Raw genomic sequence first — 25,034 nt, forward strand, 5'->3', positions numbered from 1 at the left:
TTCCAGATTTTTTTATTGAATTCAAATCCCACCACCTGCCGTGGCGAGATTTGAACTTGGGTCCCCAGAACGATAGCTGAGTTTCTGGATTAATAATCTAGCAATAATACCAGTAGGCCATCACCTCCCCTGTAATCAAAATGATTCGAATAGAACATTGTTCCTGAACAGTATCGAGGACTCAAAACAGATTACGGGGGGAGCGGGATTATTTACACAGAGTAAGGTTGAAAAACACTTATTGTTTCTACTTTCTCACAGAGCTTATAGACAAGCCACTGATTCGTAAAACTGTGAGTGAACTATTGCATGAACCTGGGAAACGGATCGTTACTGTACAATGGGAGGTATGTGTATTAATTTTCATGCTCCTCAACAGGGATGTACCATTTGCTATTTTCACATGCTTGTTTTTATTAACTGGAGGTAATATTATTAGACTCAACAAGCTAAAATTCGCAATGTATGTGGGAATAAGTATGAATGAACATTGTATTCCAGAAAGTTTTCAGTTAACAAATACAGATAAATAGCGTTACAATCCCCATAGGGACCGATAACTTATAGAACAATATTCAAAATTCTAGTGACTGGAAGGATCATACAAGAGTTCAAGTTTCAGGACTTTTACTGTAACAAACAAGTTAAAAGTAGCGTTGGCTAAACATGATTCCGCAATCCAGAGAAGTTTCTTCATTTAACTTTTAAAACGACCTAAAATCCCTTACCACTTTACTCTCTCTCCCTGAAGTAGACATTTAATTCTTCAGGAAGATGTTTAAAGCTACTGTCAGTTCCCAATGTTTTGCTTCTGTTTTTTTTTCTAGTCAGATTCTTCAGGGATGAGCTAACTTTCAAGGCGAAGCTGAGTTTTGTGCATTTTTGTGGTGTTAACTGGAAATTTCTCCCTCTAGCCAGAGCTAGGCCCGTCTTCCAACCTTCTGTTTAAATTGTCATGAATTAGCTTTCTCCAATCAAAGCACAAACTCCAACTGTATTCTGCCTGGCGAATGATAAATGATAAATGGCTCAATGCTTCCTGTTTCACTACATCCAAATCAAAAGTTATTTCCCTGAACCAGTAACAAGCAGCTAGGTGCTTCCTTCCCTGAACCTTGCAAAGGCAAAGCCCGTGTCCCTCAAAACCTTTCCTATCCATGTATCTGTCCAAATGCCTTTTAAGTGTAGTCAGTGTCCCTGCCTCAACCACTTCCTCCGGCAGATAGATGTGAGACTGATGGCCTGTAATTTCTTGCCCCTCTCCTTTCCTCAATAATGATGTTACATTTTGCGGTTTTCTAATCCACTGGGCCCTTTCCAGTGTCTGGGGAATTTTACAACACTACCCTCCCAGAATGGCCAGAATCTACCAGAATTGTCATCAATCTCCCAGGCCACACACTGTGATGCAACATTGTGGTCCCAGGCTCGCACTCCAGGGGAGTTTCAAGTGTCGGTGCTGGCTGGGGTGGAGTGTGACTGCATGTTCTGTACTGCTTGCCCTTTGTGATCTGTCCCTCAAGTGCACAGAGAGGGAGCCAGGTTAGTGAGCGGTTAGTTTCAGTCTGCCCTTTACTGCACAGAATTTGTGTTCCATCTTACAGTGCACTCACTCATTCTTGAACACTCCTACACTCTGCAGCATTGAAACTTTGCCACCATTAAAATATTGGAAAGATTTCAAGGAAGCTGCTTCAAAGCGGAATGCGACGTGTTTTTTTTTAAATGACTTTCCTGCCACTCCCCTTGCCTTGTGATGTCACTTCCAGGAGCTTTCAATGACATCACTTCCACCAACATCTTTCAGAATCTGTTTGGTCAGAGTTGACAATCTTACTGTCCGATTAAAATAACTTAAATCAAAGTTTAAGATGTTAATGGGAGTTTAAGTACACTTCTCTATAGTTAAAGACACATTTTAGGTGGGATTTTCCAGCTGCGCTTGCCCCAAGACTGGAAAATCCCACCCAGGGTCAATGGATCTTTACACAGTCCATGCCCCGCCCACTACAATTCCTGTGGCGGGAGGGACGGGAAGATTCCACCCCTTGTTCTTTAATTTGTAATAACTTCCTACATTTGTTGCAAATGAAATTAATAACTTACACACAATAAGCATAGAACATAGAAAAGCACAAGAATGTAAGAAACATTGAAACTAGAACCAGGAGGAGGCCATTTGGCCCTTCGAACCTGCTCCGCCATTCATCTTGATCGTGGCTGATTATTGAATTCAATATCCTGATCCTCCCTTCGTCCCATATACCTTGATCCCTTTGGCCCTTAGAGCTATATCTAATTTCGTCATGAAATTAGACAACGTTTTGACCTCACTACGTTCTGTGGTAGTGAATTCCACATATTCACCACCCTCTGGATGAAGAAATTTTTCCTCACCTCAGTTCTAAAAGGTTTACCACCTTATCTTCAAACTATAACCCTTAGTTCTGGGCTCCCCCACCATTGGGAACACTCTTTCCACCCTGTTAGAATTTTACAAGTTTCTACGAGTTCCCCGCTCACTCTTCTAGGAGTGAGAACGAAAGAGAAACAAAGGTAAATTTTAAAGTTAAAAATTAAAACATGGACTGCAGTGATTCAAGATGGCAGCTCACCTGCACCTTCTCAAGGACAGTTAGGGATAGGCATAGCCAGCCAGATGAATGAGTAAAAAAATAAACAGTATCAACCACGTTTGTTAGCAGTGGATGTTCAGCATTGCGCTTTGTGCACAAACAATGATCATCTATGTTTCCCCAATAGGAGATTTCTGTTTGCTGCCTTCTTTTCTCCCCAGGCCACTGAAGGGGCTTGTGTAATTGTTATTTCTTAAGATGTGATGTTGTTCATTTTGTTCACAAAATTCCTGTCAGTCTTTTTGATGAAGAGGGGTTTCTTTCAGAATCCAGTGAACGGCACCAATGAAATTGTGACTGGATACAAAATCAGACTCGCAAGAATACTTGCAAACAGAAGCAGTAACTCCAAATTGTTTGTAACAAACAACAGTGAGTGTACCTTCATCCTTTCCCAAGCACGTTTCAAATTCGAAGTGCAAGCTTACAACTCAGCCGGGTCTTCACCTGCAAGTGAAATAGAAATCCCACCTTTTAATCAGATGCGTAAGTGTAATTTAGTTCATCGCACTCTGAAAAATTACATCCAATTATCTTGAGTTTTGCACCTAAAAATGTAACATTTCAACCTCATGCAGATCTAAATAATAAGATAAATGCCACTCCACGTGGGAATGACAGTATCCTAATTAGCTGGAACTCCAATACGAAAGAGCGGACAAATGATTATATTGTTGATTGGGGTCCGGTCATTGGGAATGAAATATGCATTAAACGCTCAGAAAAAATTAAGAAAGGACTTCAGACTTACACTCTAAAAGGTGAGATTTATCTTTCTATTTGTGCGTTTTCAAAAACGGAAGCAGAAATCTGAATAATTACACGGTTTCAGTTGTGTTTGTTTTTTTATTGTTTTTACGTTTGTGCTTATGAAAGTTGAAGGTAACTGTGCCAGGAAGCTGAACTGGACAACAGAATAACACACATTTATTTGTGTCAGTCTTCATGGTGGAGAATGACACAAATCCAAAAAATATTAAATAATCAAGGGGCAGAAGAGGGAAGAAATAAATACAATAACTATCATTGTATAATACTAAGGAAACAAATGGGGCTAAAGAACTTTAAATCCCCTGGCCTTGATGGATTGCATCCTAGGATATTAAAGAAACTAGCTAGAGAGATAGTGGATGTACTGGTAATAATCTTCCAAGAATCGTTAAATTCTGGGAAAATTCCAGTGGATTGGAAAACTGTCAATGTAACATCTTTGTTCAAAAAGGGAGGGTGACAATAAAACAGGGAACTATAGGCCAGTTAGCTTAATTTCTGTCATTGGGAAAATATTAAGAGTCCATTCTAAAGGATGTCATAGCAGAGCATTTAGAAATACATAAGATAGTCAAGCAGAGTTAGCATGGCTTCATGAAGAGAAATCATGCCTGACAAATTTATTAGAATTATTTGAGATGGTAATGAGCAGGATAGATAAAGGAGAACCAGGAGATATAATATACTTGGATTTCCAAAAAGCGCTTGATAAAGTACTGCACAAAAGGTTACTTTAGATCATGGTGTTGAGGGTGCTATGTTAGTGTGGGTAGAGGATTGACTAACTGAGAAAAGACGGAGAGTCAGACATAAGAGGGTCATTCTCGGGATGGCAACATGTAACTAGTGGAGGTGCCACAGAGATCAGTGTTGGTGCCACAGTTATTTATTATATATCATATAATTATATATTAATGACTTGTATGAGAGAAGTGAACGTACTATTGCCAAGTTTGCAGATGACACAAAAATAGATGGGAAGGCAACTGGTGAGGATAATACAAAGTAGAGGATGATTAGGTTGGACCTGTGCTGATTGGAGTTTAGAAGAATGAGGGGTGACCTTATGAAGACATACAGGATTCTCAGGAGATTTGACAGGCTAGAAGTTGAGAGGTTGTTTCCCCATGTGGGGGAGTCTAGGACCAGACAATTTAATCTCAGAGTAAAGGGTCACCCATTTAAGACAGAGATGAGATGGAATTTCGTCTGTGAGGGGAATGAATCTGTAGAATCCTTTACTGCAGAGGGCTGTAGAGGCTGGGTGTTAAGTATATTCAAGGCTGAGATAGACAGGTTTTTAATCATTAAGGGAATCAAGGGTTTTGGGGATAAGGTGGAAAAGTGGAGCTGAGGATTATGTCATATCAACTATTACCTCATTGAATGGCGGAGCAGATTCGATGGGCCAGATGGCCATCTTCTGCTCCTACGTCATTTTGTCGTCTTGTCATTTGCAGGAGTTGTCAGCTCTGAACATGTGACTGAATCCCAAAGAATTTTATATGGCCTCAATTGGACATTATTGTTGCCACATTTGTTTCTCCCACATCAATAAAGACATCTTAAGTAACTAGACAAAATTGAGTAACATTTTTATGACAATGAGAATACAGATTAAGACTGCATAAGATTCAGGATTATCAACCTGAACGCGGGCACAGTTGGCCAGCCTTGTAACTGAATTGATTCAAAAATCCTGAATAGCCTTTATTCCACAATGATGAAATATACAGGTAACTGGAAATTTATTTCAGATGACACTGTGAATAACTTCCTTGTTCTTGTTCAAGATGTTGTCATGGGATCTATTACATTTACCCAAAAGGTCAGATGGTGTCAGAGGTTCAGAGACCAAACAGTATATTACAGACAAGAGGACATGATGCAGTGATATCAGCACAAATACACTCAGCAACAAAAGTTATTCTTAACAAAGGAAGGCAGTCAATATTCTGACTCCATGTAATTCTTGCTTCCCATCGATGCCACTGACTAGAAAAGGCTCATGACTTCTGTTCTTTGTTTCCATGTGTCTTCTTTAAATCTGCATAACAAATTTCTTCAAGTGAGTTCATTTATCCTCTGTAGACAAAGGACTTGTTGTATTCTGATATTGCTGTCAAACATAGTTCTCATTATTCACTTGTCAATGATCACAGACCCGTGGTCATAACCTGAACAGGATACCCCAACACCTTTACAGTCCATCAGGCATGTTTTCCTTTGTAACCATTTGCCAAACTTGATAATCAATATCTTTGTTTAGTTATAGTTCCAAGTCCATTGATTTTTACATTTTAAAGCACATTCTTTGATCACAACTGTTAACATGGTTCAGACACTTGTCCCTACTTTCCTTCTCCTTTTCACAATTCATACTATTCATAAGGGGAAGTAGTGGTGTAGTGGTATTGCTACTAGACTAGAATCCAGAGACCCAGGGTGATGCTGTGGGGTCTCAGGTTCAAATCCCACCACAGCAGTTGGCGAAATTTGAATTCTGTAAAAATTGAATTAAAGGATGTAGCGGTGATCAAGAAACCATTGTCAATTTTCAGGAAAAACCCATCAGGTTCACTGAAAGCCTTTAGGGAAGGAAATCAGCCGTCTTTACCTGGTCTACATGTGACACCAGACCCACAGTAATTTGGTTGATTTTCAAATGCCCTCTGAAATAGAGGGCAATAAATGCTGACCCAGCCAACGACATCCACGTCCAATAAAAATGAAGACTACCAATTCATGTAACAGTGTGTTCTTGATTTTAACTCAAGTCACAAGGGCAGTGTACATCTAAAATTAACCCTTCATCTTTCAAGTGCTCTTACAAAACACAAATAAGTGGACATTTTTACAACAGGGCCTCTAAGTGTAAACTGAAAGGAAGCACCTTCAATACTACATCTGAGTGTCAGCTTAACATAAATGTTCTGACTCAAAGGCAAGAAAGTGCAATTACTGAGCCTCAACTAATGTTAAACATTATCATATAATCAAATTTTACCACTGAAACAAGAATTGTAGTTTTGTTACTCAGGAAATTTATTGGAAAGATAGTACTGCTCAGCGTATTATATTGAAAATGTGAGTAACTCCTCCTTGTTTTTTTAGCATGCTTTTCAGAATGAATCCCCCACACACTGAGTATTGCAGAGTCTGTGAGCATGATTCACTCTGAAAATTAATTGGCAGGGCCTATTCCCACTGAGTGGGTCACTGCACATGCATGGTGGACCCGCACTGCTGGTCTCCCAATCGCTGGCCAGCCCTGCAATCCTGCATCACGCGCCCCTCAAGTCCAAAGTTAACAAAGCTATGGATGAGAGCATCAGCAGCAGGTGAAGTGAGGTAGGAGCAGTGTCAGGTGACATTACAGAAGTTGACATAGATGGGGAATTAAAAAGAGAAAAGCCCTACCGCCCTGTTATTACAGCGATCTTGCATTCAATCTCTGTATCCGATTTTGTAAAACCCAAAAACACTTTCAATTCTGCAGGAAACTTTGAGCCAAAGCAACGTTACAGAATAATGTTGCACAGGAAATCGAGAAAGTGGAAACGGGTGAACAATACCGAGACGACAATTGGGATGACTGATGTTTACATATTGGAAGGAAGTATGTTGGCTCAAATCTATATTAACTTATATTTCTATTATCATTTGCCAATTCATTTATTTAAAGGAAGTAAGAATACTTAACAGATGTACATTTGAATTCTCTCTCAACCAAGCACCAAGATCTGCTCCCAGCAATATTACAGTCACCAATATTTCGAAAACTTCTGCAATAATAAAATGGGATCATATACCTGAGGATGAATGTCAAGGTTTTCTTCAAGGCTACAAGATTTTCTGTCATTTGAACAAGGCTTCCATCGCAGATACTTTTATACGTAAGATTACAGTATAAATTTCAATCGATAATTAATATCCAATATTACCTTCATGTATTGAACTGTTAATATTGCTACAGTTGCACTTGATGTTACTATTGGATAGGAAGCTGCCAGAATGGGATTCTGCCTCAGAAGCCTGTAATGTTTTGCTTTTTACTTTAGAAAATGTGGAGCAACAGTTACAGGCTACCAATTATTTTCTAACAACAAGAGAAAAAACAGTTATTAAACATAAAATGTTTGATTATAATACAATACTCCTCCACTCCCATATATCTTCACAATGGTGCACAGATTTCAAGTATAACACTCCACTCTGAAACCCAGTGGCAGATGCCACTCAAATCTATCTCCTGTGGATTTCTTCTCAAATGCTCTCCAGATGATTGTCACACGAGTGTTTACAAATTCCCCTCTCAAAAAGACACTTTTGAAAAACCTTCTTTCAAACAATGCTTTCTCTCAGCTGTTTTTAATGAGGATCCACCTCTAGGTTTTCCAACTATCCTTTCAAATAAAGCTTCCTTTCCACTGTTTTAGCAAGGTTCTGCCTCCGTGTTTTCCAATTCTCTTTTTGGAATTTCCTTTCTCTTGAATTGCCACAACATCCAAACTTCTGCACAAAAACTCAGGTGTAACAGAATACTATTATCATAGAATCATAGAATTCCGCCAGTACAGAAGGAGGCCATTCAGCCCATTGAGTCTGCACTGACAATTATTGTTTCCAAAGACTAGAAATAAGAACACCAAACTTAACAATTGCTTCTAATCTCTGACTTTTCTCAAGCTAATTTCACACAGATCTGTCTTTAGCTTCAGTGGTCAGCACCTTGTACCAATGGTAATTTCCTCTGTTCCTTTAACTTCAGACTTCCTAGAAACTTCTCTTCATTTCTCTAGTTTCTTTCACTGATCTTTAGGTTTCTGGTGCTTATTTCCTTGCCCTTTAATCCACTCTATGGCTTTACTTCTAGCAAAGCTCTGAGAGATGTTCCCTCTCTCCCTGTGAAACTCCTTCTTTTCTGGCTTTGAGTTAAAACTAAACTCAAAAAGGTATTTTCCCTAAAAGTGCCACTGGTTGCTAAGCAACAACTTGTTCTTTCCCCAGTCTCTTATTTACTTTACGCGCCATAAACTCCCTCAGCACAATGTAAAGTGAAACCAAAACTCCAATACATGAAAACACCATTGTTTAACATTAATCTAGCTGGTGTTTTACCCTTTCCTACTAAAAGCACTAAGTTAAATCCACTTAAGTCTATACCTTATTTTTAATATTCAACAATACTAATATGGATCACTTAAAATCACCTCAAGTTTTCTGACAGTATTCACGCACTTTAATTATGTAATCTATGTAATAAAACCAAAATTGCCGGGGATTAATTTATGGCCTGTGAAGAAAATCAAATAACATTGAACGGGAAAGGAAATTACTAAATAAGTATTCTCTCTTGATGCAGAATCCTGCAGTTTGGGTAGAGGTGGGTTGGAGGAATTTGGTGTGAAATCAGTACCTCTTCCCCAGCTATCTAGCCATTTCTGATCATGATACATATTTTAAGTGGGCCAGATGCTCTTTCCGCCCACCCCCCATCCTTACATCACTAAGAGGCAGAACTGGAGGAAATGATTTCCATCAGTTCTACCTATCCTATTGTTACTGCAGGAGATTGCAATTGATGTAAGCAGGGCTTGTAATTTCATTTTCCAATGGAGATTGAGCCAAGAACCATTAATTGCAGGTAAAAATTGACAACTGAAGTTCAACTCTGCTGCAAAAATTTGGCCAGTTTAGTGGAATTGACCTTACTCTCTACCCCTTAACAGAGTAATTAATTGTCACTTTAAGATTCCAAAATCTGTGGAACTGATGGTGAGGGAATGGGCACTCTAAAAGCTGTCTAAAAGATCCTGACGTGGTTACGGAGGAACATAATGGAAAACTAATGGATAAAAGACACTCACCACTCTCCCATCTCCCCCCTGAGAGTACAGTTGCCCACCAGGCTTCTTGAGGCCATTATCTTGTTAATCCTTCATTATTTTGTATCTTTGCAGCCATTTCAGTGAACTCTTCTACAGCGTATTACGTGCTCACAGGGCTTCGGCAAAACACTGTCTATGCTGTACAGATCTCAGGATTTACTAAGGCAGGAGAAGGAAGCAGAAGTGAAGCAGTGTCTTTTGCCACAAAAGAATTTGGTAATGTTTACATAACCATACTGTTGAGAGTCTATGAAATCGATGACAACCAATCTATTTCCTCAATTACTCAGCCAGCAGTTGTAATTACACTCAACTGGTTCACAAAACTTCATTTTACAGCTGGGGACGTGGTGGTATAAATGTCACTGGACTGGTAATCCAAAGGCAGGCTAAAGCAATTAGGGACATGGATTCAAATCTCATGGCATTTGGTGGAATTTAAAGTTAACTAATAAATCTGGAATTGAAAATTATGGTCTCAGGTATGGTGACCATTATCAATTATTGTAAAACCATACATGGTTCACTAATGTCCTTCAGAGGAAGAAATCTGCCGTCCTTAACTATATGTGATTCCATGTCCTCTTAACTGCCCTCTGAAATGGTGGATCAAGCCAAGGGCTCCCATGAACAATAAAATAAGATATAGAGTTACATGAAGGAGTCAATTTTCCTTTTGTATCTGTACCCAAAGGATTTAATACCATCAGGTACAATATTATTCATCAAACTGAGGAATTCTATGTAGGTTTGGGCTCTAGACTCCCTGTTTTCTGTGGTTTCTTTTCTGCTCCAGCATCTTATTCATCAGCCAGGTAGAGTGAATGTCTTGGGGGGGTCCCATGCAGAAGTTTGGCTTGGGGCCCCTACGTTTTACAAGATGATACTAAATACTGAGGGTGGCACGGTGGCACTGTGGTTTGCACTGCTGCCTCACAACACCAGGGACTCGGGTTTGATTCCTGGCTTGGGTCACTGTCTGTGCGGAGTCTGCACGTTCTCTCTGTGTCTGCATGGGTTTCCTCCGGGTGCTCCGGTTTCCTCCCACAGCCTGAAAGATGTACTGGTTAGGTGCATTAGCCATGCTAAATCTCAATCAGTGCACATGAACAGGCGCCGGAGAATCATCACAGAATCATAGAATCCCTACTGTGCAGAAGGAGACCATTCAGCCCATCGAGGCGGCCCCGACCTCAATCCCACCCAGGCCCTATCCCCCTTAATCCCATACAAAACACTGAGCTAGTCCCCCCAACACTAAGGGACAATTTAGCATGGCCAATCAACCTAACCTAGACATCTTTGAACAGTGGAAGGGAACCGAAACACCCAGAGGAAATCCAGGCTGACACAGGGAGAACATGATGTGGGTATGCCGGCGTTGGACTGGCGTAAACACAGTAACTGTTTTACAGGGAGAACAGGCAGACTCCACACAGACAGTGACCCAAGCCGGGAATCGGACCTGCATCCCTGGCGCTGTGAAGCAGCGGTGCTAACCACTGTGCCATCGTGCCACCCTCTAGGGAATTTTCACAGTAACTTCATTGCAGTGTTAATGTAACCCTACTTGTGACACTAATAAATAAACTTTAAATGCTTTCAACTGGATCCACATGGGGCTTCTGACTGGCTACTGCTCTGTGCAGATGCAAAGGCTGCATGATCCTAACACAGTCTCTGTCACCAACTTTGTCTCAGTATGGGACTTGATTGTGAGATTGTGTATGCCATTTATTCAGTTTCTCAATTAGTGAATCCCTGAATACAGAATTGTTTCAGCCCATTGTGCTTCTGCTAGCTCTCCGAATGCGCTGTTTACCTAGTGCCCTTCACCAACCTTCTCCCTGTAGCCCTGCACACCCTTCCTTTGAAGATGATAATCCAATTCCCTTTTAAATTCCTCGATTTAAACCTGCCTCCATCAAGCAATGCATTACAGATTCCAACCACTCATGAGCGAGCAGATTTTCTTTGTGTTTTCATTGCTTCTTTTGCCAAATACTTTAGATTTGTGCTTTCTTCTTCTCAATCCTTCCACCAAAGGAACAGGTGTCTCCCTACCTACTTGTCCAGACCCCTCATGATTTTGAACAGCTCTATCAAATCTCCTCTCAACTTTCTCTTCAAGAAAAATAGTCCCAATCTTTCCCCGGAACTATTTTTGTGAATATTTTTTGCACCCTCTCTAATGCCTTTTTCTTGCTCAAAGTGTGGTGCTCAGAACTGGACACAATCCTACATTATGGTCCTCACAGTTCACAATATTCCCATGTTTTATATCATTTGTATAGAAACTGCATCCTGTACACCAAGGTCTTAGTCATCTATATAAATCAGGAAGAACAAGAGACCTAACATCCAACCCCTGGGCAACTCCAGTACAACACTTTCTTCATCCAAAAGAACCTCCATTAACCACTATTACTCTTTCTTGTTACTCAGCCAATTTCATATTCATGTTGCTACTGTCCCTTTTATTCCAGGAGTTATATCCTTGTCCACAAGTCTGTTGTGCAGCACTTAATCAAATGCCTTTTGGAAGTCCATGTATGCACCACATCAACAGCATTACTGTAGTAACTGGATGCAACTCAAAATGGCTTTGACAACAAAGGGTTTATTAACTCCAAATACATCACATCCACTGGTTCATCCTCATCTACTCTACTAGTTCCATTTTCAAAAATCCTCTAGTAGGTTTGAAACATGATTTCACCTTCATTAATCCATGCGACTGTCTCTAATCTCATTGATACTTTCTATGTATCCTGTTATCACATTCTTTATAACAGACTCTAGCATTTTCCCTCCTACTGATATTGGGCTAACCAATCTGTAACTGCTGTTTTCCCTCCCTCCTTTTTTTTTAGCATAGTGGGGGTTACATTTGGCATCCTTTCTGCTGGTTATGTTCCAGAATCTAAAGAATCTTGGAAGCTGAAACCAATACACCCACAGTTCCATGTCCACCTCCTTCAGAACGCTGGGATGTAATATTCAATCTTCACACATTATAGAATGTTCTATGTTTATAGGTGGATTCAACAAAACAAATTATACACTTATGTTCTGAAATTGTAGCGTGGCACGGTGGCACTGTGGTTAGCACTGCTGCCTCACAGCACTAGAAACCCAGACTCGATTCCCAGCTTGGTTCACTGACTATGTGGAGTTTGTATGTTCTCCCTGTGTTTGGGTGGGTTTCCTCCAACAGTCCAAAGATGTGCAGATTAGGTGCATTGGCCATGCTAAATTCTCCCTCAGTGTGTCCGAACAGTGTGGAGACTAGGGGATTTTCACAGTAACTTCATTGCAGTATTAATATAAGCCTACTTGTCCCTAATAAATGAACTGAAATATATAGATGCCATTAGATATAGCATGCTTTCTAATGGTTTTCTTTTTTCACTACAGATGATGGTGAATTGCAAAGAATTGCTGTTATTGTTAGCATTGCAATCATTGGCTTTGTCTTTCTGGTGACATGGAGTTGTTTGTTCCTTGTTAGAAGGTGAGAAACTTTATAGGGTTTAAAGGGTTTAAAGAAACTTTAAAGGCACCTTGCCTTCATTTTTGTTGGGATGATGTTATGCACTGCAGTGATTTTTTTTTGACAGAAATTTTCATACAAAGTGACATCACTGGGGGGAAAAGGGATCACAACACATTTTGGCAAAAGCTGTCACTTGGTAAAAGCTTTTCTACAGAAACTGAGCCAGCTTAACTGGCTTTAATCGCGCCGTAAAAAGTCTGACAACACCAGGTTTTAGTCCAACCTATTTATTTGATAATATACTCACAAGCTTTCAGGGTTAGCCCCTTCGTCAGGTGAATGGAGAGTTCTGGCCTCAGACAGAGCATATAAAGCACAGACAGTTTAGAGATTACTGATTAGAATGCGAATCCTTACACCTAACCTGCTGTTCAAGACCTGAAGTGGCTGACAATGTGAGTGGAAGGAGCACTGATCACAGTTTAAAGAGATGTGTATTGTCTCCAGACAGTACAGTAAGTGAGGTTTTGCAAACCCAGGCAAGTCACGGGGGTTACAGATAGTGTGACATGAACCCAAGATCCCTGTTGAGACCATCCTCGTGTGCGGAACTTGGCTATCAGTCTCTGTTCCGCGGTCTCAACAGGGATCTTGGGTTCATGTCGCACTATCTGTAACCCCCGTGACTTGCCTGGGTTTGCAAAACCTCACTTACTGTACTGTCTGGAGACAATACACATCTCTTTAAACTGTGATCAGTGCTCCTTCCACTCACATTGTCAGCCACTTCAGGTCTTGAACAGCAGGTTAGGTGTAAGGATTCGCATTCTAATCAGTAATCTCTAAACTGTCTGTGCTTTATATGCTCTGTCTGAGGCCAGAACTCTCCATTCACCTGACGAAGGGGCTAACCCCGAAAGCTTGTGAGTATATTATCAAATAAATAGGTTGGACTAAAACCTGGTGTTGTCAGACTTTTTACAGTGTTTACGCCAGTCCAACGCCGGCATACCCACATCATGACTTTAATCGCACCCCCACCCGCAACCCCCCCCCAAGAAAAAAGCACTTCAGAAATGTTGTCAATATTGGTAATTAGGTAAGCATAGCAACAGCTATTACATAGCAAGGTCCCACAAATTGCAAGTGTGATAATTGACCCATAAGTCTGGTTTAGTTGTGTTGCTTATGGAAATGAATACTGCTACGGATATATCTCTCTTCAAAGAAATGTCATGGAATCTTACTGTGTTCACTTGACCAGGCAACCAGTGCTTCTGTTTAACATCTCGTCTGAACCATGTGGCATACTGTCAAAACAGCTCTAAAATGCCAGACATAATGATAGGATTAAGTCCTAGATGATCAGAACACACAGTTTCATGAAGCAATGCTGATGGTTCAGCGTAGAGTTATGAAGGACATCTGTAAGAGGTGTGGTACTTGAGGGAGGAAAGTCTTTCATATTCTTTGCCATTGCGATTGCTGGTTAAGCACTTCATTCATTCATATGTTCCCTGCCTGAAGGCAAGTCCTTGGCTCATCGAATACTGATGCTTCATCCCGAGTTGTTTACTTCGCAGCTTTGCCAATTATGGTTTGCCTTCCACTCTGAGGGGTAGGATGAGGAGACAGGTCCCAAATCTACTTCAGCCAGAATGGGAATTGAACCCAAGCTGTTGGCATTATTTTGATTTGATTTATTACTGTCAAAAGTATTGGTATACAGTGAAAAATGTTGTTTCTTGCATGCTGTACAGACAAAAAACATACCATTCATAGAGTACATAGGGGAGAAGGAAAGGAGCAGGTGCAGAATATAGTGTTAGAGTCATAGTGAGGGTGTAGAGAAAGATCAACTTAATAGAAGGTAAGTCCATTCAAAAGTCTGACAGTAGCAGGGAAGCAGCTGTTTTTGAGTGAGTTGGTACATGATTTCAGACTTTTGTATCTTTTTCACAATGGAAGGTGGAAGAAAGAATGTCCAGGGTGCGTGGGGTCCTTGATTATGCTGGCTGCATTTCCAAGGCAGCAAAAAGTGTAGACGGAGTCAGTGGATGGGAGGTTGGTTTGCGTGATGGACTGGGCTTTGTTCACAATCCTTCTGAACCACACTAGCCATCTGAGCTAACCAGTCCCATCAAATAGTAATGCATTTATTGGACTAAACTGTTAATTTGTGATCAGAATTTATTTTGATCATTTACTGACTGAAATTCCTCATTATAATGGACCAGATTAGATGGATTATAAATAGTAGGATTTCTTAATGGCACTTAAAAGTTGACAGAAGTGTAGATGAACTATCAGGATGTTTCTCTATTAAAACTACTGCATTTAAAATCATTCAGAAATGTCACAAAGGCAGGTCAAAGGAAATCAGCAATGTTTGAAAAGTTCTGTTCTTAACAATCTAAACAGCGATCTTGAGAAATCTGATAGCATTTCATAAAATCGTGAGACAGGTTGACCACCCAAGATAGGAGAGTGGTAGCTGTGGGAGATTCTATGGTCAGGGCTGTAAGCACTGGTTTTTACTGCTATAATGTGGGTATGCCGGCGTTGGACTGGCGTAAACACAGTAAAAAGTCTGACAACACCAGGTTTTAGTCCAACCTATTTATTTGATAATATACTCGCAAGCTTTGCGAGTATATTATCAAATAAATAGGTTGGACTAAAACCTGGTGTTGTCAGACTTTTTACTGCTATACCCAGGCATCCTGAATGGTATGTTGCCGCACTGCCACCAGAAATGAATCACAGAGAATCATAGAAACCCTAAGAGAAAATGCTGGAAAACCTCAGCAAGTCTGGCATCATCTGTAAGGAGCGAAAAGAGCTAATGACCCTTTGTCAAAGCTAAAAGGCATAGAAAGTGGGAGATATTTATACTGCAGGGTGAGGGAATGAAAGACGAGTAATAGCCACACAGAAACCAGAGGAAAGGCTGCTAATGGCTGTCCACAGAGAGAATAAAGGGTGTGAAGGCCAAACAGCAGAGAAGCTGAAATCAGAGGGTTAACTGTGATAGATGAAGGGGTGGGAGGGGTGGGAGAAAGGTAAAATTTAGAAAAAAGAGGAAAGGGGAAGCAAAGGGAAAGAAAAGGTAAGGAAAGGGGGGATAAAGTAGGGGGACAGAGTGGGAGGGGGAAGAAAAATGAAGAAAGACAATAAAGAAATAAAAGGTACAGGATGATAAAAAATTAAATAAAATGAAAACAAAGAGGTCAAGATGGGGTAGAGCAAATCATCTGGAGTTGTTGAGTTCAATGTTGAGACCAGAAGGCTGTAAAATGCTTAGCCAGAAGATAACAAAGAACAACACAGCACGGGAAACAGGCCCTTCGGCCCAACGAGCCCGCGCCGCCGTCCCCCTGTCTGTGTCCTATTCATGATTTTAGTCTACGCCTAATGTGCGAGGATCAGGGAGGTCCAATTTAGGGACAATTTAGTACCCAATCAATCAGCCTAAAAGCACATCTTTGGGGATGTGGGAGGAAACCGGAGCACCCGGAGGAAACCCACGCAACCACGGGGAGAACGTGCAAACTCCCACAGACACAGGCCCAAATCCATGTGTCCGCACAGCAACAGAGATAGTCTCTGAGTTGTCATGTTGCCCTCGAGATGGTCCAGTTTAAGCACACTAACGACATGAAGCAATAGGCAACTCCCGAAGCAACGTCCAAGAGCAGCCCACTACAACCTGCCGCATGCATGCCCCTTGCTGGACTTAAATGCCTGTGGAGACAAAAAAATTCATTATTAAACAGGCAAAGACTGTAACATCCCTGAGGCAAAACGTATTCCCAAGCCTACAATGTTTAGTAAGGCCTACTATATCCCCCTATATGTAGCCCGCTCATGTGGCTGTCTAAGTGACTCTTAAACAACCCTAGCGTGCCTGCTTCCACCACCTTACTCGGCAGTGCATTCCACACCCCCACTACCCTTTTGTGTGAAAAACTGCCCTCTAATATTTGTCTTATACCTAGCCCCCCTCACCCTAAGCCCGTGACCCCTCGTTCTATCCATTTCTAATAGCGGAAAAAGCTTACCACCATTTACTCTATCTATCCCCTTCATAATCTTATAAACCTCTATTAGATCCCCCCTCAGCCGACGTCTCTCAAGGGAAAACAGCCCAAGTTCATTCAATCTTTCCTCGTAAGACAGCCCTTCCATACCAGGCAGCATCCTGGTAAATCTCCTCTGCACTCTCTCCAGGATCTCTACATCCTTCCGGTAGTACGGCGACCAGAACTGGACGCAGTACTCCAAGTGAGGCCTAACCAACGTTCTATACAACTGCAACATCAGACTCCTACTCTTATATTCTATACCTCTTCCTATGAAGGCTAACATACCATACGCTTTCCTCATCACATTCTGCACCTGCACCGACACCTTCAGGGACTTGTGCACTTGCACCCCCAGGTCTCTCTGCGTATCTATACTCCGGATAGTTCTACCTTTTATCGTATAACTCCGCTCCACATTATTCCGGCCAAAGTGCATCACCTCGCATTTCTCCGGATTAAATTCCATTTGCCATCTATCTGCCCAATCTACCAGCCTGTCTATGTCCTGTTGCATTGCCAGGCACTGCTCCTCAGTATCCGCCAATCCAACCATCTTAGTGTCATCAGCAAATTTGCTGATCACACCACCTACCCCCTCTTCCAAGTCATTAATATATACCACAAATAGAAGAGGTCCTAGTACCGAGTCCTGCGGCACACCACTGGTGACAGACCTCCAATTGGAAAAGGAGCCTTCCACTACTACTCGCTGTCTCCTCCTCCCAAGCCAGTTCTCCACCCATCTACATACCTGGCCTTGTATCCCATGAGCCTTCACCTTTTCTATCAGCCTACCATGAGGGACCTTGTCAAACGCCTTACTGAAATCCATATAGACGACATCAACGGCTTGTCCTTCGTCAACCGTTTTTGTAACCTCTTCAAAAAATTCCACTAGATTCGTAAGGCACGACCTTCCTGTAACGAAGCCATGCTGCGTGTCCCTGATCAGATTGCAGCGCTCCAGATGTTCATACATCCTATCCTTGAGGATCCTCTCCATTAGCTTGCCTATAACTGAAGTCAAGCTCACCAGCCTATAATTCCCTGGGTTATCCCTCTGACCCTTCTTAAACAACGGTACTACATTTGCAATCCACCAATCCTCTGGGACCTCACCTGTGTCCAAAGAAGAGACAAAGATTTGCGTCAGAGGCCCAGCAATTTCATCCCTCACCTCCCTTAGCAGCCTGGGATAGATGAAATGCTGTTCCTCCAGTTTGCGTTGAGCTTCACTGGAATACTGCAGCAGGCCAAGGACAGACATATGCGCACGAGAGTCGGATCAGTATTAAAGTAGCATGCAACCAGAAGGCCAGGGTCCCTATTGCACACACAGCGAAGGTGCTCAATAAAGTGATCACCCAGTCTACGTTCGGTCTCTCCAATATACAGGAGACCACATTGGGAGCAGCGAATGCAATACACCAAATTGAAAGAGGTGCAAGTGAAACGCTGCTTAACCTGGAATGAGAGTTTTGGAGAAGCTAAAATCGAACCCAGGTCCCTGGTGCCGTGAGGCAGCAGTGCTAACCACTGTGCTACCGTGCATATAGAACAAGACTGCACAGGTTCAAACTAGCAAAAGGCAATTTTAGGGATGTTATCAGGAAAATTCTTTATGCAAAGGATGATTAATACAAGAAATAGACTTTCATACATAGTAGTAGAGACAAGAACTCAGGAATCATTCAAGGAACAATTCTAGGGATTTACACATTTTGGAATGATGCATTTTGAATCATAGAATCTACAGCGTACAGGAAGGCCATTTTGCCCATCAAGTCTGCACCAACAACAATCCCACCCAGGCCTTATCTCTGTAAGCCCAGATATTTGCCCTGCAGGTCCTCCTGACACTGAGGAGCAATTTATCATGGCCAATCCATCTAACCCGCACATTTTTGGAGTGTGGGAGGAAACTCACGTAGACATGGGGAGAACACACAGTATCTGCACAGACAGTCACCCGAGGCCAGAATTGAACCCAGATATCTGGTGTTGTGAGGCAGCAGTGCTAACCACTGTGCCACCATGCCGCCCCAATTTAAATGGTCTGAATTTCTGCAATAATTCTGTGAATTATATATTTGTTTCTTCAATGGTTTTATTTGTAATTAATGAGAATTGTTCTTGATGAAGTATGCCTTGTTGGTTTTGTTGTGTGACTATAAATGGCACAGATTAATCCATGAATAGCCAGCATTGAAAAAAAGTTAAATGAATTGCCTCACAAGATTAAATTGAAAAGTGGCATTCTATTATGAACAATTAAATGTGATGATTGTAGCCATTGTAAAAATCTAATATTGCAAATAACCCCAATTTTAGAACAAAGAAAATGTTTTGGCCAAGTATACCAAATCCTGGAAACAGTAACGCAATCCAGATTATAGGAAGAGATTCATCATTGGTATGTAAATATTTTCTTAACATTTTATATTTCCACCTCCATCTCATACATGCATTTCCATAGCCATCCACCCAGTATCCACTAAGTACAGTCCTCAGATTTTGTGCATGAAAAAATATCTTACATTCCCCAGGGGGTGGGAATAAACCTCTCGTCATCTAATAAAAGTCTGCATCAAACATACCATCAGTAATACTGAGAAAAAATGGATCCTGCCGTGTGCAAAAAACTTGTAATATTTGTATATATTAGCTTGCGTCAACAAACCAGAAATGGGTATAGAGGGACATGGGCCAAATGCGGACAATTGGGATGAGCTTAGGTGTTTTTTAAAAAAAGGGCGGCATGGACAAGTTGGGCCGAAGGGCCTGTTTCCATGCTCTAAACCTCTATGACTCAATGACTCTACATCAAATGCACAATCTATTACAACCTCTTAAATTGGCATTCATTCTCAATTCAGTGGAAGATTGAATGTGCTGAAACCCATTAGCACTTGAAACTCAGCCAAGCTTCCATAATGGTGACAGCTGTCCAAACAATAGAGTACTATGAACTGGAAAGGACAGTAGGTGCTCTTTTCAATTTCAAAGCAGAATGTGTTTCAATCAATGGATGATAACAGGTGGTTAGATTCCAACCCCAGCCCCTCCCCTCTCTCCCCCACCCACCAAAGTGTCAAAAGTAGGTTTCTTTTATAAGACAAAGTTGTCACGCCATTTAAATCATAATTCAAAAGATGACAACGTGGGCTGACAGGACATTTTGCAACATTTTTGATTACGTTATGGTACTTTATCCAATCTACCTAACCTACACATCTTTGGAGTGTGGGAGGAAACCCAAAGGGAAAACATGCAAACTCCACCTAGTCGCCCAAGGCCAGAATTAAACCTGGGTCCCTGGCTCTGTGAGGCAGCAGTGCTGGGGCAGCACAGTGGTTAGCACTGCTGCCTCGCAGTGTCTGGGCTCAATTCCTGGCTTGGGTCATTGTCTGTTTGCAGTTTTGCCATGTCTGTGTGGGTTTCCTCTGGATTTTCCAGTTTCCTTCAGCAATCTGAAAAACATGCTGGTTAGGCGCATTGACACGAACAGGCACTGGAGTGTGGCGACTAGGGGAATTTCACAGTAACTTCATTGCAGTTACTGTGAACCTTACTTGTGACTAATAAATTAACTTTAACCACTATGCCACCTTGTCTGTTTCTCCTATACAATTGAATACATGGCTTGGATTTTTTTTGTTGGAACCGTGAATAATACATCTTGTTTCTTCCTTCTGCATCAACAGCCACATCTGGACAATGAATTGTTAAATCTCAAATCAAACTCACCACTAATGGGAACAGAAGAGGAACTCGAAAGCCTTCACACAATTGAAGAGGTCACCAGTGCACTCGCAGATTATGAGCTGGAAGGGAATGAACAGAACAATGTAACAGATCAGGAACCAAGAAACGATCTCAATGACAAACCCACAGTTATACAAGTAACGGATTACACAACAATGGAGAACTTCCGACAAATAATGCCAACCATCACGAGCAATGATACAGTCGTCCAGGCCAACAAAAGTGAAACAGAGTGCCATGATCAGCAGAGTGACTCTTTCATTCTGAGCTATATGAAACAACATGTACATCAAACAAGCATACAGAATGCAGGAGATAATCCACTGGGAACACTTCAAAATCTTGATCTGATTAAGGTCCCACAGAATCCGCTTTCTCAGCAATTATTAGAAACAAATTGCTAAAATGCTGCAATAATAAAAACCAAATGCTGCAGATGCTGGAGATCTGTAATAAAAACAAAGTGCTGGAAAAACTCAGCAGGTCTGGCAGCATGTATGGAGAGAGGAACAAAATAATACTTCGAGTCCGATGTGACTTATTTGGAACAGAGCTATTGAAATGTTGCACTGTACTCATGACTATGCCAGAATCTGCTTAAATATCTGACTTGAAGGCTGCTCTGAGAAATACATCCAGTGAACTACACTTAAGTATGCAATTTACCTTCAATCGTCTGTGGAATGTACATTTCAAAGAAAGTGTTATGTTTGATTTCTGTTATTGGCCAGTTCAGCTGTGCCACCAATACTTTCTAATCTTTTGATACCAGTGTTTAATTTTAAATATATTTTTATATTTGTCCAGAAAAGGTGAAGATTTAAAGTTGAGATGAGTTGGGCAAGAGTAAGAAGAGGTCAGACAGAACTTTTTTTATTCATTTGTGAGACATGGGCATCGCTGGCTGGCCAGCATTCATTGCCCATCCCTAGTTGCCTGAGAGCAGTTGAGAATCAACCACATTGCTGTGGGCCTGGAGTCACACATAGGCCAGACCAGGTAAGGATGGCAGATTTCCTTCCCTAAAGGACATCAGTGAATCAGATGGGATTTTTTTTGACAATGGCCATCCGTAGATTCTGAATTCCAGATTTTTAAAAATCAAGTTCAAACCTGGGTCCCCAGAACATTAGCTGAATTTCTGAATTAATAGTCTAGTGATAGTCTCCAAAGGGAAGATTATCACCTTCCCTTTGGAGATTCTGAGAGAAGACAGGGAGACACAGCTTTAAGTTTGATGAAAAGGCCATTGTCATATACGAGCTAAGAGTGATTCTTGTGTGTCTAAAAAGCACACTCTTACCTTGTTTTCTGCAAAATGTCTTCCCCATCAGTGATTTATATTCAGAAACATTTGGAAGGGAAGACAATAAAAATATAGGCCAGGAATACTAACTGATCCCCATCAAATCGAGGAAGCTAACAGGTTGAGGATCAACTAAATCGCTGTTTGGGGAGCTGGATAGAAGTGAAAATGTCCCTCCAGCTTGCATTGGGCTTCACTGGAACATTGCAGCTCACTGAGGACAGAAATGTGAGCATGATGGTGAATTGAAACAGCCTGACTTCTATCCGCTCTCTGACATTTCAGACACTATATAACTGCAGCAAACTAGGTTTCAGGTGTTAAATCTTGCCTGTTGTTAATACCGACTTTTACAACTGCAATAATTCTCCTACTCTCTGCCCTCCCTCAAACACCATGCAATTTAAATCCTTATCCATACTTTTGTTACCTGGAGAGTTAAATTCTTCTATTCCTTCTTTCTTTGAACCCAACCTTTCTGACAGAATTCCAATTTGTCCTAAGTTCTAGTGACCTCTTATCTCTTGGTGCACCAATTCAGAAATCTCTATCTATACATGGACCTATCCCATTCTATCTTAGCATCCTTTTCTGGCCATGCTGCAGGTCTACGCCCTTTAACTGTGGCCTCCCCCTAATGATTCCTAAATCTCAAGCTTCACACTCAATGCTAACTCTATGTCCTGCAACCTGGAACTTCTTCCTGCAATGTCTTCACCGGAATTCCCTCTCCACGTTTAAAATCCTCCTTATCATAGTAGAGCTGTGAACATCATTACAGAGAAAGACTATCAAACAGCTCACCTTAACTCATCCACCCTAAAAGACACCAAAGCATCCCAATGCAGCATAAAATAATTCCAATGCTTTCACTTCTGCTACTCTTATCTGACTGACCATTGCATTTATTGACCACTCTTTATGGGAAGAGAAACTTCTTGATATCAGTCTGAAATAAGGCTTTTACTAAAGTAAACCTGCCTAAATCTATCAATTAAATCAACCTTGCAGATTTTCCATACCATTTACAATTATGCATACTTCAATAAGGCCACTCTTAAAGCTTCCAACCCTAAGTTTCTCCAGTGTTTCCTCACAACTCAAACCTTTAACGATGGATGATCTTTCTTTACAATATTTCCAAAGCTAGCATGTTTTCTTCTTGGCTCAATGATCAAAACTGGACATAATATTCAAAGGGAGATCTGATTAAAGCTACTGTTTCATCCTAACTTCCTGTGATCGTTCTTGTTAGTTGCTGGTCAACATTGGTTGGACATGTCGAATATTAAATCTACTAAGATAATTTTACATGGAATTGAAGTATAATGAATAGTCCTGTGGTGTCTGGAGTCTGATTTGTTGCCATTTTTGAATAAGGCCTTCACATCTATTCGGACATCCAGTGTTCAGCAACTTTCAATAATCATTGCAGCACCTCACAAGACTTCTCCTGAGACTCCGTTGGCAATTGAGAATAAATGCTGACCCACCCCGTGAAAATATCAACTGTCCAGTATTAAAGTGTAAAAAGGTGTCAATGTTTTGTGAATTTACACACGGGATTAGCAAACAATTTTTTTAAAAATCTGGCCTGGGATATGGGCGTTGCTTGCTAATCCAGTGTTTGTTGCCAATCCCTAATTGCCCTTGAGAAAGTGCTGGTGAGCTGTCTCCTTGAATCGCTGCTGTCCATGAGGCATAGGTACACCCACAGTGCTGTTAGAGAAGGAGTTCCAGGATTATGAGCCAGTGACAGTGAAGTAACGGCAATATATTTCCAAGTCAGGATGGTTGTGATGAAGATGCTGCCCCTAGTAGCTCCAGCAGCATGCCGTAGAAGAAGAGTGGGCTACAATTTGCTACAATAGGGTAGCTAATGTTATCCTCTGTTAATTAAACTTGTCCTTGCGCATTTGGGTTTTTAATCTTTTTAATGAAAGTACAAGCTGACAACATGGCAGTGTGGGGAAACCACATAACTGGAACCCAAGTGAAAAAGACAAGTAAACTGTGCTTGGAGGAGAACCTGCAGGTTGCAGTGCTCCTATGCATCTGTTGTTTCTGTTCTTTTAGGTAGTGGAAATCACAGATTTGGAAGATGCTGTCAAAACAGCCTTGGTACTTTGGTCCAGTGCATCTTCTAGATGATACACACCTCTGCCATGATATATCAGTGTGAGGGAAGTGGTGGATGAGATACAAATCAAGCAGGCTTTGTCCTGGATGGTGTTGATCTTCTTGAGGGTTGTTGGAGCTACACTCATCCAGGCAAGTGATGACTATTACATTACACTCCTGACTTGTAGCTTGCAGATTGTGCACAAACATTGGAGAATAAGCAAGTGAGTTACTCGCCACAGGATTCCTAGCCTCTCTCCTGTTGTAGCTATGGTATTTATTTGGCTAGTCCAGTTCAGTTTCTGGCCAATGGTAGACGCCAGACTGTTGGTAGTGGGGGATTCAGTGCTAAAGCCGATGAATGGCATGGGAAGATGGTTGGATTCGCTCTCTTGTTGGAGATGGCACTTGTGTGGCACAAAGTTATTTGCCAGTTATCAGTGCAAGCCTGAATGTTGTCCCGGTCTTGCTGCATATGGATATATGCTGCCTCAGTAGCTGAGTCGCAAATGGTGCTGAACACTGTGCAATTATCAGTGAACATCCCTAAATCTGACCTTATGATGGAGAGAAAGTCATTGGTGAATCTGCTGAAGATGATTGGGCTAGGACACTACCCTGAGGAACTCCTGCAGTAACATCCACGGACTGGGATGACTGATCTCCAACAACAAAACCATCTTTCTTTGTGCCAGGTATGACTCCAACAAATGGGGAGTTTTCCCTGATTGCCATTAACTCAAATTTTACGGGGGCTCCGTACACGGTCAGATGCTGCCTTGATGTCACGGACAGTCACTCCGATCTCACCTCTAGAATTTAAATCTTTTGTCTGTGTCTGGACTAATGTTGTAATGAGATCAGGAGCTGAGTGGCCCTGATGGAAACACAATTGATCACCAGTCTTTTTTAATTCTTTTGTGGGATTTGGGCATTACTGGCAAGGCCAAAATTTATTTCTCA

General features: G+C 41.4%; 1 protein-coding gene across 1 annotated transcript in view; it reads left to right on the forward strand.

Annotated features, from left to right (window-relative positions):
- LOC145343550 (interleukin-6 receptor subunit beta) overlaps positions 1-21,048 on the forward strand; it is a 50,194-nt gene extending 29,146 nt beyond the window's left edge. The window contains exons 5-13 of the mRNA XM_080189798.1: positions 262-347; positions 2,903-3,122; positions 3,215-3,397; positions 6,907-7,026; positions 7,142-7,303; positions 9,371-9,514; positions 12,716-12,812; positions 19,211-19,292; positions 20,584-21,048. Coding sequence (XP_080045924.1) covers positions 262-347; positions 2,903-3,122; positions 3,215-3,397; positions 6,907-7,026; positions 7,142-7,303; positions 9,371-9,514; positions 12,716-12,812; positions 19,211-19,292; positions 20,584-21,048 — 1,559 coding nt within the window. The remainder of the gene's footprint in view (positions 1-261; positions 348-2,902; positions 3,123-3,214; positions 3,398-6,906; positions 7,027-7,141; positions 7,304-9,370; positions 9,515-12,715; positions 12,813-19,210; positions 19,293-20,583) is intronic.
- The last annotated feature ends 3,986 nt before the right edge of the window (positions 21,049-25,034 follow it).

Source organism: Carcharhinus amblyrhynchos, chromosome 5 (assembly GCF_965287045.1).
Source record: "Carcharhinus amblyrhynchos chromosome 5, sCarAmb.v2.hapA, whole genome shotgun sequence".
NCBI classification, from domain to species: Eukaryota; Metazoa; Chordata; class Chondrichthyes; order Carcharhiniformes; family Carcharhinidae; genus Carcharhinus; species Carcharhinus amblyrhynchos.